This window comes from Myxine glutinosa, chromosome 11, assembly GCF_964187855.1.
Source record: "Myxine glutinosa chromosome 11, kmMyxGlut1.1, whole genome shotgun sequence".
In the NCBI taxonomy this organism is placed as follows: domain Eukaryota; kingdom Metazoa; phylum Chordata; class Myxini; order Myxiniformes; family Myxinidae; genus Myxine; species Myxine glutinosa.
The window spans coordinates 1,162,714-1,178,121 of NC_136271.1; the positions used below are offsets into that span (position 1 = coordinate 1,162,714).

Sequence of the window (15,408 nt, forward strand, 5' to 3'; positions counted from 1 at the left end):
CTAGTCATTAATAAAAAAGGTTTCGGCACTATAGAGCTATTTAGAGAAAATCCAAAAAAACGAACTTTTTTTTGTTTGTTTTGCCTAAAACCCTCCCAGACACTCACTGATGAACCTCTGAAAGTTTGACGAAGATCGGTTCAGCCAACTATGAGAAAGATGGCGACACACACACACACACACACACACACACACACACACACACACACACACACAGACAGACCAACGGCTCTCTTATATAGGAGATGCACTACTCTTCTTCTTCAAAAGATTGTTATTTTCAAATCGATCTTTCCAGCATTTCTTCCTTTCTCCAATCGCTAACTCGCCTTTATTTCATTTGTCCTCTAACATTTTAAACGTATCTCTGACTTGAAAATCTGAAAAACCCCAGTTTCTAATGGCTGTTTGTATTTCATTAATTGTTCCTGTTGTATATCTTCAGTGTTAAACCTTTCCCTGTCTGTTCCCTCCTCGACTACTACTTGCCCGTATCCTACCAAGCCTATCCCTCACCAGCGTCCCACTCCATGTCACCTCTCAAAACTCCCTCCTATCCATAATTCCATCACTACCTTCCTCCTACCCCTCCCCTTAAAAACCTCTTCTCTCTGCCCCTATTGTATTTCTCCTCACTGTACCTCATCCCATCACAACCTAGCCTTTTGTCCTCCTCCTCATCTTGCCCTCTTTCCTACCTCTTCTACAATCTCCGACACACAGTCAACAGCTCTCCTTACCTCTCCCTCTCTTCCCTCATCTTACACTCCCTCTACCTTCTCCTCTCCTGTATCCGATGCTCTCCCTCCCTCTTATTTAATGGTATGGACCTCAAACATCCGGGGCCTTCGCTCAAACCTGACTGATCTCTCCATTCAGGTTGCTTCAGACAAACCACACTTAATCTGCTCAACAGAAACTTTCCTCCTTTAAAATGTCCCTGACTCCATAGTATCTTTCCGTAGTTACTCCCTCCTCCGTTATGATAGACCTGAGCCTCGTCATGGTGGTGGGGTTCCTATCTTTATCAAAAACTCTCTTCCTCGCTCTCCTTGCACTGCCCTCACTCCATAACACCCACAGGAGTGCTTTTGGCTATGGCTTCCTCTCCGCTCCTACGTTTTGTGTACAGTCTACCAAACAGTGATGACGACATTTACATCTCGCTTGACAACAATGTGGACCAACCTCTATCAACTCATCCAAACTCTCTCTTCCTCATATGTGGTGACTTCAACTGTCATCATGCCAGCTGGCTGGGTGTGGGTACCTAGCACCTCGGCAAAGGACTTCTTCGACTCATTGGGACTGACACAATCTGTCAATTTCCCGACCCGGATCTCAGTCAATGGAGTACCTTCTCTTATAGACTTGGTTATGACAAACTTCCCTGCAAATGTCTGCTGCTCTTCTTCTGCTCCAATCGGCTCATCTGATCATTTCCTTGTTAAAGTGGACATCTCTCTGGCCATTCTCAGAGAGCCTCCTCAGTATCAACAAGTCTGGCATTTCACTTAGGCCAACTGGCACGGTCTTCAAAAACCACCTTTAGAGGCCATTTTTCCCCGCAAGCGGGGGTTGGCCTTTTTCCGGGAACTGTGGTTGTTGTTGTTTTTCGGTCCCCTTTTTCCTGTGGCACGTGATCGCGCTGGTGAGGGCTGTGGCACGGTCTTCAGGCAGCCATTAATCATCTGGACTGGTCTCCCATCTCTACTGCCTCTCCCATCTCTACAGCCTCTCCCATCTCTACTGCCTCTCCCATCTCTACTGCCTCTCCCATCTCTACTGCCTCTCCCATCTCTACTGCCTCTCCCATCTCTACTGCCTCTCCCATCTCTACAGCCTCTCCCATCTATACAGCCTCTCCCATCTATACAGCCTCTCCCATCTCTACTGCCTCTCCCATCTCTACTGCCTCTCCCATCTCTACTGCCTCTCCCATCTCTACTGCCTCTCCCATCTCTACTGCCTCTCCCATCTCTACTGCCTCTCCCATCTCTACTGCCTCTCCCATCTCTACTGCCTCTCCCATCTCTACTGCCTCTCCCATCTCTACTGCCTCTCCCATCTCTACTGCCTCTCCCATCTCTACTGCCTCTCCCATCTCTACTGCCGCTCCCATCTCTACTGCCTCTCCCATCTCTACTGCCTCTCCCATCTCTACTGCCTCTCCCATCTCTACTGCCTCTCCCATCTCTACTGCCTCTCCCATCTCTACAGCTTCTCCCATCTCTACAGCCTCTCCCATCTCTACTGCCTCTCCCATCTCTACAGCCTCTCCCATCTCTACAGCCTCTCCCATCTCTACTGCCTCTCCCATCTCTACAGCTTCTCCCATCTCTACAGCTTCTCCCATCTCTACAGCTTCTCCCGTCTCTACTGCCTCTCCCGTCTCTACTGCCTCTCCCGTCTCTACAGCCTCTCCCGTCTCTACAGCCTCTCCCGTCTCTACTGCCTCTCCCGTCTCTACTGCCTCTCCCGTCTCTACTGCCTCTCCCATCTCTACAGCCTCTCCCATCTCTACTGCCTCTCCCATCTCTACTGCCTCTCCCATCTCTACTGCCTCTCCCATCTCTGGAATCCATCATTGCTTCTGATATCAAATCCTTCCACTTCTCCAATGGCTTGATCTCTGATCATCATCATCTGAAGCTTTCGATACGATATGGCACCACACACTGCTCATGAAACTCTCTTATTCGAGTATCGAACAGAATATCTTGTGGTATCCCTACTCACCTGTCAAAGTCAACACGTAGCTTTTTTTTATTTATATATATATTTATTTTTTTGTATACTGAATCGAGGCTCGTGAAAGAGCTAACATTTATTTCACAAACAAATCAACCAGACAAACAAAACACACAAAAAGAGGGAGCGGAAGATAAGATGGGGAGAGAAGGGGAAGCACACAACCACAACATTTGAGAGCAGGGAGAAGTGTGGGAGGGAGAGGGCTTGGGGGCAGGAGGCATGGGAGGGGGAGGGCGGGGGGGAGAGGTATAAAACACAAGGGTACCGAAATTAGCGGGGGTAGAAAATATCAAGGTTTTGGATGGGGGAGGATAAGAGATGGTGGTGAACAGCTGTTTTAAAGACCTGGAGGGTGCAGTGGGATTGAAGAGAGTTAGGGAGTTTGTTCCAGAGGTGGGAGAAAAGAGGAATGAAGGAGTGAAGGTGAGCAGAAAGTCTTGATTTTGGCAGTTTAACCATAAGAGGGTTGCAGGCAGATCTTGTGTGACCTGTAGGAATATTTGGGGGACAGAGCCCAGAGAGGGCTGGGGGGGGCAAGGCCAGAGAGGAGTCGGTAGAAGACGGAAAGACCACCAACCTGCCTGCGGTGAGTGAGTGAAAGGCCCTTGGAGTTAGCTTCATCGCGGGAGATTCCAATGATTCTGAACGCTTTGGTTTCAACAGCGTGAAGACGGGCTAGGTGTGAGGCAGGAGCACCAGACCAGAGGGGAGAGCAGTATTCCATAGAGCTGCGGATGAAAGCCTTGTATGTGGTGAGGAGCTCAGGTGTGCCAAGGAAGGACTTCGCACGACGGAGGATGCCCAGTCGGCGACTGGCTTTGGAGGCCAGATTTGAAATGTGGTTTTCCCAGGAAAGATCATGGCAAATAGTGAGACCCAAAAGCTTGAGTGACAGAACTTCTTGGAGAGGATTATTCAGAAAGTGGATGGGAGGGTTTTCCAGTCGGTCTTTTCGGAGAGACATCGTAAGAGTGTGAGATTTATCAGGATTGAAAGACAAGTTCCATTTGTTTGCCCAGTCTGTGATTTTGTCCAGGTCTGCAGAGAGTGAGGAGGCTGCAGACTGCCGAACTGAGGGATGAGGAATGGAGCGACAGAGCGTAGAGTCGTCAGCAAAGAGATAGAGAGGATTTTCAAGAGAGTCAGAGAGATCATTGATGAAGACCAGAAAAAGCACAGGGCCCAGAACACTACCTTGGGGAACTCCAGCCTGAACAGGAAGAGGAGATGAGAGAAACCCATTCAGGGCCACACGTTGACTACGACCAGAGAGGAAGTCCGCCAGCCATGCGTGGAGATTTCCATGGATACCAAAGGAGGAGAGTTTGGTGAGCAGAGCAGGGTGCCAGACCGTATCGAAGGCACGTCAAATGTCAAGGGAGACAGCTCTAATTTCCTGTTTGGCGTTGAGGACCTCCATCCATTGTTGAGAAAGCAGAAGCAGCATGTCCAGAGTAGAGTGACCAGGTCTGAAACCAAATTGATGATCAGAGATCAAGCCATTGGAGAAGAGGAAAGATTTCATATCTGAAGCAATGATGGATTCCATGACTTTGCTGATAATTGGGAGAAGGCTGATTGGTCTGTAGTTGCTGGGATCTGTTTTTGCACCTTTTTTGTGCAAAGCGGTGATGTTGGCTGATTTCCAAGCAGATGGCAGATGACCTTGAGCAAAAGAGAGGGTGAAGAGAACAGAAAGAGGGAGTGAAAGAGCAGAAGAACATGATTTTAGGACCCGTGGGCTGATGCCGTCAGGACCAGTTGCAGAATCAGAGTCGAGGGTTGACAGAAACTTTTCCACCTTGTCAGGAGGAAAGGACACAGAGTCCAGGAGCAGCTGGGTACGACTGGGTACTGTGGGTACAGAGAGGGATGGGTTTGGGACACAAGATTTAGAGGCAAACACAGAGTTGAGGCATTCAGCTTTTTCACGTGCGGAGTCAGCCGTTAAGCCGTTTGAGGTGAGGGAGGGGATGGAGGGGGAACAAACACCAGAAACAGATTTGACCAGACACCACCAGGATTTGGAAGAGGGAGACAGATAAGAGAGTTCGGTCTTGAGAATGGTGAGATATTGTTTCCTGGATCTCCTGAGGGTGGACACACACTTGTTTCGGGCTTTGTGAAAGGAAATGAGATTTCCTTCCGTTGGATTTGCTTTCCAGGAGACGAAAGCAAGTTGTTTCAGGGCAACAGCCTCACCACAAGATTCCGTGTACCATGGACGGGAGGAAGGGTATGACAACTGAAGACGAGATGGGATAAATCTGTGCATGAGAGAGAGCAATTTACTTTGAAAGAATTCCCAGGATGAGTTGATGTCAGAGGCGGTAGAGATGGGAGACCAGTCCAGATGATTGATGGCTGCTTGAAGACCGTGCCAGTTGGCCTGAGTGAAATGCCAGACTCGTCGACGCTGAGGAGGCTCTCTGAGAATGGTCAGAGAGATGTCCACTTTGACAAGCACATGATCAGATGAGCCGATTGGAGCAGAAGAAGAGCAGCAGACATTTTCAGGGAAGTTTGTCATAACCAAATCCAGAAGAGAAGATGCTCCGTTGACTGAGATCCGGGTCGGGAAATTGACAGATTGTGTCAGTCCCAGTGAGTCGCAGAAGTCCTTTGCTGAAGAGCCATGGCTGGTGAGAGAGGTACCCACACCCAGCCAACTGGCATGGTGACAATTGAAATCACCACATATGAGGAAGAGAGAGTTGGGATGGGTAGATAGAAGTTGGTCCATATTATCAGACAGTGAGATGTAGATGGAGTCATCGCTGTTTGGTGGACGGTACAACACACATATGAACAAAAGGTGGGAGCGAAGGGGAAGCCATAGCCAAAGGTATTCCTGTGGGTGAGGTGGAGAGAGGGCAGTGGAGGGCGAGTGAGGAAGAGAGTTTTTTATAAAGATAGCAACCCCACCTCCAGGACGAGGCTCAGGTCTTATCATACCGGAGGATGGAGTAACCTGGGAGAGATACCAAGGCATCAGAGACATCATGAAGGAGGAAAGTTTCTGTTAAGCAGATCACGTCTGGTTTGTCAGAAGCAACCTGTATGGAGAGGTCAGTCAAGTTTGAGCGAAGGCCCCGGATGTTTGAGGTCCATACCGTTAATGAAGAGGAAGGGGGAGCATCGGGTCCAGAACAGGGGGGGGAGGGGTAGGGTAAGATGTGGAAGAGGAGGAAGAGGTAGGGAGAGCTGTTGAAGGTGTGTCAGAGATTACAGAGATTTCAAAATAGCTTGGAGAAAGGGAAGAATGGGGCGGACAAAAGGTTTGATGGAGATTGGGTGAGGCACAGTGAGGTGTTATTTGAGGAGGGTGAAGAGCGAGGCAGAAGGTTGGGGGAGATGAAGGTGAAAGTTGGAAGGGGGAAGAAGCAGGGAGGATGCTTTGAGGAGGAGGAGGAGGGGTGAGAGGGGAGTCTAGGAGGGGAGGAGCGAGGGAGAGTCTCGGAGGGGAGGGGTGTGGGGGGAGTTTAGGAGGGAGGGGAGGGAAGGGGCAAGGGGGGAGATTTGAAAGGGATGGGTGATGGGGAGGATTTGGAGGGGAGGGGTGAGATTGGATTTTGAAAAGTGTACGATTCATGGGAAACGAACATTTTTTGCAAAATGAGTTTGAGACATTTTTAAAATTGAATTCCCTCATCTTCCCTTCCTGTTCAGGCTGGAGTTCCCCAAGGCAGTGTTCTGGGCCCTGTGCTTTTTCTAATCTTCATCAATGATCTCTCTGACTCTCTGGAAAACCCTCTCTATCTCTTTGCTGATGACTCCACTCTCTGCGGCTCCATTCTACATCCCTCAGATCGGCAGTCTGCAGCCTCCGCACTCTGCAAACCTGGACAAAATCACAGACTGGTCAAATAAGTGGAACATGTCTTTCAATCCTGACAAATCTCACACTCTCACTATGTCTCTCCGTAAAGACCGACTGGACAACCCTCCCATCCACTTTCTGAACAATCCTTTTGAAGAAGTTCTGTCACTCAAGCTTTTGGGTCTTACTATCTCCTATGATCTTTCCTGGGAAAATCACATTTCCAAGCTGGCCTCCAAAACCAGTCATTGATTCAGCATCCTTGGCACACCTGAGCTCCTCACCAAATACAAGGCTTTCATCCGCAGCTCAATGGAATACTGCTCTCCCCTCTGGGCCGGTGCTCCTGCCTCACACCTAGCTCGGCTTCATGCTGTTGAAACCAAAGCATTCAGAATCATTGGAATCTCCCGCGATGAAGCTGATTCTGAGGGTCTTTCTCTCTCTCACCGGCATGTTGGAGGTCTTTCTGTCTTCTAACGGATCCTCTCCGGCCTTGCTCCCCTTGCTCTGTTTGTGCTCTGTACCCCAAATATTCCTGCAGGTCGCAAAAGATCTGCCATCAACCCTCTTCTGGTGAAACTGCCAAAATCAAGGCTCTCTGCTCACCTTCACTCTTTCATTCCTCTTTTTCCCACCTCTGGAACAAACTCCCTCACTCAATTCAATCACACTCCTCCCTCTAGATCTTCAGAACACCTGTTCACCACTATCGCCGTTAGAAGGAGAGAACGAAGAAATAAATTATCTTCCCCCATCCAAAACCTTGATCTTTTCTACCCCCGTTAAAACACCCCAAATCTGCCTCTTTATATCTCCAACTTCTTTCTTGGGGTTCCTCGAAGTGTTCATTTGCTTTGTACCGTGTACCCCTGCCTCCTCCCCCAGCCCTCCCCCTTCAACAGATCTACCGACGTCCCTGTTCTCTGCTGTTGTTGTGCTTGTGTGCTTCCCTCTGTCCCCCTCTTGTCTCCTGCTCCCTTCATTGCATGTTTTGTGTGTCTGTGCATGTTTTCATTTTCAATGTGTTCACTCTTACATGAGCCTCGATTGTGTATACGACAAAATATAATCCACCCCAAATCCATCTCCTTCAAATTCCGTTATCTTTCATGAAAGTCCGAGTCGTGTCCATGTTGTTTATCCCGTGTTACCTCCCCCCCCCCCCAGCCCTTTCCCTTCCACAGATCTCCCGATGTCCCTGTTCCCTGCTGTTGTTGTGCTTTCCTCTCTCTCCCCCTCTTGTGTACCACTCCCTTTATTAGTCCCCTACCGGTGTACACCGGAGGGGACTATAGGTTTGCACGCCGTCCCTCCGGCCGTCAGTCTGTCAGTCTGTCAGTCCGTCAGTCCGTCAGTCCGTCAGTCTGTCAGTCCGTCACGCAAACAACAGTTTTCCGGACTTTTTTTCTAAACGCTTAATGCTAATGATTTCAAACTTGGTACATGGTTTCCTCATGATAAGTTACAGGTCAGGTTCGAACTTCACGACGTTTCGATTATTTTTGACAATGTTATGGCACTTTGAACTTTGGGAATTCTGATAATTCTGATGATCCTTAACTCAGTGCCATTTTAAGTTTAAATTTCCTTTAAAAAAGATTTTCTCTGCAATAATTGGACCGATTGAGATCAAATTTTCACGGTAGGGGGGACTCGGTCTGTAGAATATTTTAATGGTAATTATGACGTCACAGGTCACGTGGTTAGGCCGCCATATTGTTTTCCGTGAAAACACGAAAACCCCTTTTTCTCTGCAACGGCTGAACAGATCGAGGCCAAACTTTGCAGGCAAAATCCCATACACATGACGAACAAAAAAGTCAACGAGCATGACGTCATGCGTCTCATGGTTTCAGAGTTATGACGTTTTTAAGCATGAACCTTTAAAACTGAGCCGCTCCCTCATTTTTTATCCAATCGAGGGGAAACTTCACAGATCTGTTCAGCATGTCAGTCTACTAAAATGTCCTTTTGGAATTTGGGATAGGACACGTGGTTTGGCAGATATCGTTAATTAAACGAAAATATTTTTAAAATGGATATCTCTTGTTTATTCTGGAGTTCTCCTCAAGCCGCACCGCGCGCCCTCAGCCTCGTCTCGCGAACGTCAAAAGCGCAACACAGCGGCGCGCTTTCGGGAGGGGCGGAGCCAAGCCGGACAACATATGAAGAGTTCAGGCGCAAAAACCGATAAACGCCATTTTTGATGAAACTGAACTATGTTTACCGAAGTATATGTTTCAATACCTCCGTTTCAGTAGGCAAATCATTTTCTCCCAAAACCCGATCGCGTCCACGTATTTTAAGATACAGCCCATGTCATTTTGATGGGTTTCACCTGGAATGCACAGCAGAAAATCTTGATTTTCTCATTTCAGCAAAAATGGATATATCTGTTTTTGCATCTGAACTCTTCATATATAGACACATCGATCATTGATCGTGAACCGGAAAATATAAAAAATTACTGATATTTAGCGACTCGAAAGGTTCTTTATCAACAACTTTTTTTGTCGTGCTTCTGCTGACCTGTCTGCAAGGTGTATAAATCGCAGTCCCGAGTGCGAATCACAGGTGAGCCTGTCCTGAGGTAATTAGCGATTGGGAACGATTCAGAACCTGTGGGTAAATAACCCTTGGTAATTTCCCCAACAGTTTTCCAGACGACAGACTGCCGGTAGGGGACATGTATTGCAGCGCAATACTCAGAATGCTTGTTAGTCCCCCACCGCTGTACACCGGAGGGGACTATAGGTTTGCACGCCGTCCCTCCGTCCGTCAGTCTGTCAGTCCGTCAGTCTGTCAGTCCGTCAGTCCGTCAGTCCGTCACGCAAAGAACAGTTTTCCGGACTTTTTTTCTAAACGCTTAATGCTAATGATTTCAAACTTGGCATATGGTTTCCTCATGATATCTTACAGATCAAGTTCGAACTTCACGACGTTTCGATCATTTTTGACAAAGTTATGGCACTTTGCACTTTGGGAATTCTGATGATCCTTAACTCAGTGCCATTTTAAGTTTTAATTTCCTTTAAAAACCAATTTCTCTGCAATAATGGGACCGATTGAGATCAAATTTTCACCATAGGAGGGACTCAATCTGTAGAATATTTTAATGGTAATTATGATGTCACAGATCACGTGGTTCGGCCGCCATATTGTTTTTCGTGAAAACACGAAAACCCCTTTTTCTCTGCAAAGGCTGAACAGATCGAGGCCAAACTTTGCAGGCAGAATCGCATACCCATGACGAACAAAAAAGTCAGTGAGCATGACATGCGTCACATGGTTTCAGAGTTATGACGTTTTTAAGCATGAACATTCAAAAACCGAGCTCCTCCCTCATTTTTGATCCAATCGAGGGGAAACTTCACAAATCTGTTCAGCATGTCAGTCGGCTAAAATGTCCCTTTGGAATTTGCGATAGGGCACGTGGTTTGGCAGATATCGTTAATTAAACGAAAATATATTTTTTTTAAATAGATATCTCTTGAATCGCTAGTACCTCAGACCGTGAGTTGGTAATTATATAATTCACACAGTGCAATCCATGCAGGCCGCTCCACGGAGCGACCTTGCGGGCTTATCAACGAGGCGAGGCGTGACACACACATGTCTCAGCATACCTCAGATCAAGTTTGAAAACCAGCATCGACCGTGCATAAATTTGCATATTCGATCATTTTTGACAGTTATGGCACTTTGAACTTTGGTAGGGGACATGTATTGCAGCGCAATACTCAGAATGCTTGTTTATTGTATGTTTTATGTGTTAGCTCTTACACAAGCCTCGACTTCGTATCCAAAAAAAAAGTATTCTCGGACAACTGTTATCCTGGTTTTCATTAAAGTTGTATTATTCTTCCACCTATGAGGTCATGTTTGTATGACATAATGGGACTTGGAGGACACTGAATTTTTGACATTTCCCTTCCTCCACCCCTCCACCCCTCCACCCCACACACATCCTTCCTTCCACACCTTTCTTTCATCTCTGCTGTCCCCTCCCCGACCCACTTTGTACTCATTGTGCATATTTATACATGGTATATAGATTGTTATTGAAACCCTCTCTTTGTACAATCGCTTTTGCCCTTTTTTCTGGCTGAGAAGACATTGTTCAACTGTGATCTCTGAACTTCGATGTAATTGCATTTACCAAAGCCTGTTGGAACGGCCGTTTCCACTTAATTTCCTTCCATATTAACATTAAAAATTTCAAACTGTTGGATGTTATGGCTTTGAGAATTAACTAATGTGTGTTATCTCTAATGTAAAAAGTATGTGCATTTTGTGATTTGGAAAGCGTTAGAAGAGTTACCATCACCCACTATCTTGTCCTGCAGGCCACAGCATTGGCTGAGAACATGTTATTTCAGGCATGAGCTGCTCATGCCTGCAGGGACCAATGGGTTTCAGCTGTGATAAGTGAATGTTTTGGAACAGCTTTGAAACCTGGAGTAGTTTTACATGTGGCGCCAAATAAGTTTTATGGGTTGGGGGTGTGTGCGTATTCGCTCAGGGGAAGTGAATGAGGCCATAAATCACCTTAAAGACATTATCATTGTTACCACGAGTCATTTTATTGCGCGCACACACACACACACACACACACACACACACACACACACACACACACACACACACACACACACACACACACACCTATACATAGATACATATATATATACTAGCTGCGCTCGCCTCACCAAGCGTCGATACTGAGGAACGGGCTTATTTTAACTGAGGCTAATGACTGTACCTGAGTTGCTGTGTTGTCATGATTTTCACCAATCATAATACAAACAATTACTTTGCACAAATGTATTTGTTGTGTTTGTGATATTACATTTTTATAGGCAATTTAGGTTGAATGGTTTTTTTTCAAGAAAGAACCCCTCAGCACACACATAGGGGAGGGGTAGGAGCAGACTGGAAGTTTGGGACGATTACACCTCACCACCAAGTAATTCAAAACACCTCACCACCACGTAATTCAAAACACCTCACCACCACGTAATTCAAAACACCTCACCACCAAGTAATTCAAAACACCTCACCACCAAGTAATTCAAAACACCTCACCACCAAGTAATTCAAAACACCTCACAGCCATAAAACACGTAATAAAAACACCTCACAGCCATAAAACACGTAATAAACATACCACCACAAAATTAAAAACACCTCACAGACATAAAACACGGAATAAAAACACCTCACCACCACGAAATTAAAAACACCTCACAGCCATCAAACATGTAATAAAAACACCTCACAGCCATCAAACATGTAATAAAAACACCTCACAGCCATAAAACACGTAATAAAAACACCTCACCACCACGAAATTAAAAACACCTCACAGCCATCAAACACGGAATAAAAACCTCACAGCCATCAAACACGTAATAAAAACACCTCACAGCCATCAAACACGTAATAAAAACACCTCACAGCCATAAAACACGTAATAAACACACCACCACAAAATTAAAAACACCTCACAGCCATAAAACACGGAATAAAAACACCTCACAGCCATCAAACATGTAATAAAAACACCTCACAGCCATAAAACACGTAATAAAAAAACCTCACAGCCATCAAACACGAAATAAAAACACCTCACAGCCATAAAACACGGAATAAAAACACCTCACAGCCATCAAACATGTAATAAAAACACCTCACAGCCATAAAACACGTAATAAAAACACCTCACAGCCATAAAACACGTAATAAACACACCACCACAAAATTAAAAACTCCTCACAGCCATAAAACACGTAATAAAAACACCTCACAGCCATAAAACACGTAATAAAAACACCTCACAGCCATAAAACACGTAATAAAAACGCATCACAGCCATAAAACACATAATAAAAACACCTCACAGCCATAAAACACGTAATAAAAACACCTCACAGCCATAAAACACGTAATAAAAACACCTCACAGCCATAAAACACATAATAAACACACCACCACAAAATTAAAAACTCCTCATAGCCATAAAACACGTAATAAAAACTCCTCACAGCCATAAAACACGTAATAAAAACTCCTCACAGCCATAAAACACATAATAAACACACCACCACAAAATTAAAAACTCCTCACCACCACAAAATTAAAAACTCCTCACAGCCATAAAACACGTAATAAAAACACCTCACAGCCATAAAACACATAATAAACACACCACCACAAAATTAAAAACTCCTCACAGCCATAAAACACGTAATAAAAACACCTCACAGCCATAAAACACGTAATAAAAGCTCCTCACAGCCATAAAACACATAATAAAAACACCTCACAGCCATAAAACACGTAATAAAAACACCTCACAGCCATAAAACACGTAATAAAAACACCTCACAGCCATAAAACACATAATAAAAACACCTCACAGCCATAAAACACGTAATAAAAACGCATCACAGCCATAAAACACGTAATAAAAACACCTCACAGCCATAAAACACGTAATAAAAACGCATCACAGCCATAAAACACGTAATAAAAACACCTCACAGCCATAAAACACGTAATAAAAACGCATCACAGCCATAAAACACATAATAAAAACACCTCACAGCCATAAAACACGTAATAAAAACACCTCACCGCCATAAAACACATAATAAACACACCACCACAAAATTAAAAACTCCTCACAGCCATAAAACACGCAATAAAAACTCCTCACAGCCATAAAACACGTAATAAAAACACCTCACAGCCATAAAACACATAATAAACACACCACCACAAAATTAAAAACACCTCACAGCCATAAAACACGCAATAAAAACTCCTCACAGCCATAAAACACATAATAAAAACATCTCACAGCCATAAAACACGTAATAAAAACACCTCACCACCACGAAATTAAAAACACCTCACAGCCATCAAACACGTAATAAAAACACCTCACAGCCATCAAACACGTAATAAAAACACCTCACAGCCATCAAACACGTAATAAAAACACCTCACAGCCATAAAACACGTAATAAAAACACCTCACCACCACGAAATTAAAAACACCTCACAGCCATCAAACACGTCATAAAAACACCTCACAGCCATCAAACACGTAATAAAAACACCTCACAGCCATCAAACACGTAATAATAAACACCTCACAGCCATCAAACACGTAATAAAAACACCTCACAGCCATAAAACACATAATAAACACACCACCACAAAATTAAAAACTCCTCACAGCCATAAAACACGTAATAAAAACACCTCACAGCCATAAAACACATAATAAACACACCACCACAAAATTAAAAACTCCTCACAGCCATAAAACACGTAATAAACACACCACCACAAAATTAAAAACTCCTCACAGCCATAAAACACGTAATAAAAACACCTCACAGCCATCAAACACGTAATAAAAACACCTCACAGCCATAAAACACATAATAAACACACCACCACAAAATTAAAAACACCTCACAGACATAAAACACGGAATAAAAACACCTCACAGCCATAAAACACGTAATAAAAACACCACCACAAAATTAAAAACACCTCACAGCCATAAAACACATAATAAACACACCACCACAAAATTAAAAACTCCTCACAGCCATAAAACACGTAATAAAAACACCTCACAGCCATAAAACACGTAATAAAAGCTCCTCACAGCCATAAAACACATAATAAAAACACCTCACAGCCATAAAACACGTAATAAAAACACCTCACAGCCATAAAACACGTAATAAAAACACCTCACAGCCATAAAACACATAATAAAAACACCTCACAGCCATAAAACACGTAATAAAAACGCATCACAGCCATAAAACACGTAATAAAAACACCTCACAGCCATAAAACACGTAATAAAAACGCATCACAGCCATAAAACACGTAATAAAAACACCTCACAGCCATAAAACACGTAATAAAAACGCATCACAGCCATAAAACACATAATAAAAACACCTCACAGCCATAAAACACGTAATAAAAACACCTCACCGCCATAAAACACATAATAAACACACCACCACAAAATTAAAAACTCCTCACAGCCATAAAACACGCAATAAAAACTCCTCACAGCCATAAAACACGTAATAAAAACACCTCACAGCCATAAAACACATAATAAACACACCACCACAAAATTAAAAACACCTCACAGCCATAAAACACGCAATAAAAACTCCTCACAGCCATAAAACACATAATAAAAACATCTCACAGCCATAAAACACGTAATAAAAACACCTCACCACCACGAAATTAAAAACACCTCACAGCCATCAAACACGTAATAAAAACACCTCACAGCCATCAAACACGTAATAAAAACACCTCACAGCCATAAAACACGTAATAAAAACACCTCACCACCACGAAATTAAAAACACCTCACAGCCATCAAACACGTCATAAAAACACCTCACAGCCATCAAACACGTAATAAAAACACCTCACAGCCATCAAACACGTAATAATAAACACCTCACAGCCATCAAACACGTAATAAAAACACCTCACAGCCATAAAACACATAATAAACACACCACCACAAAATTAAAAACTCCTCACAGCCATAAAACACGTAATAAAAACACCTCACAGCCATAAAACACATAATAAACACACCACCACAAAATTAAAAACTCCTCACAGCCATAAAACACGTAATAAAAACACCTCACAGCCATAAAACACATAATAAACACACCACCACAAAATTAAAAACTCCTCACAGCCATAAAACACGTAATAAACACACCACCACAAAATTAAAAACTCCTCACAGCCATAAAACACGT

General features: G+C 44.2%; 1 protein-coding gene across 7 annotated transcripts in view; it reads left to right on the forward strand.

Annotated features, from left to right (window-relative positions):
* Window positions 1–15,408, forward strand: part of LOC137436347 (coiled-coil domain-containing protein 85C) — a 189,302-nt gene that overhangs the window by 102,506 nt on the left and 71,388 nt on the right. Inside the window, exon 4 of one of the 7 annotated variants that reach the window (XM_078786337.1) lies at window positions 100–1,808. The exons of the other annotated variants lie outside the window; for them this stretch is intronic. Coding sequence (XP_078642463.1) covers window positions 100–129 — 30 coding nt within the window. The 3' untranslated portion in view covers window positions 130–1,808. Of the gene's footprint in view, window positions 1–99; window positions 1,809–15,408 lie in introns of those variants that run through there. 7 annotated transcript variants of the gene reach the window in all.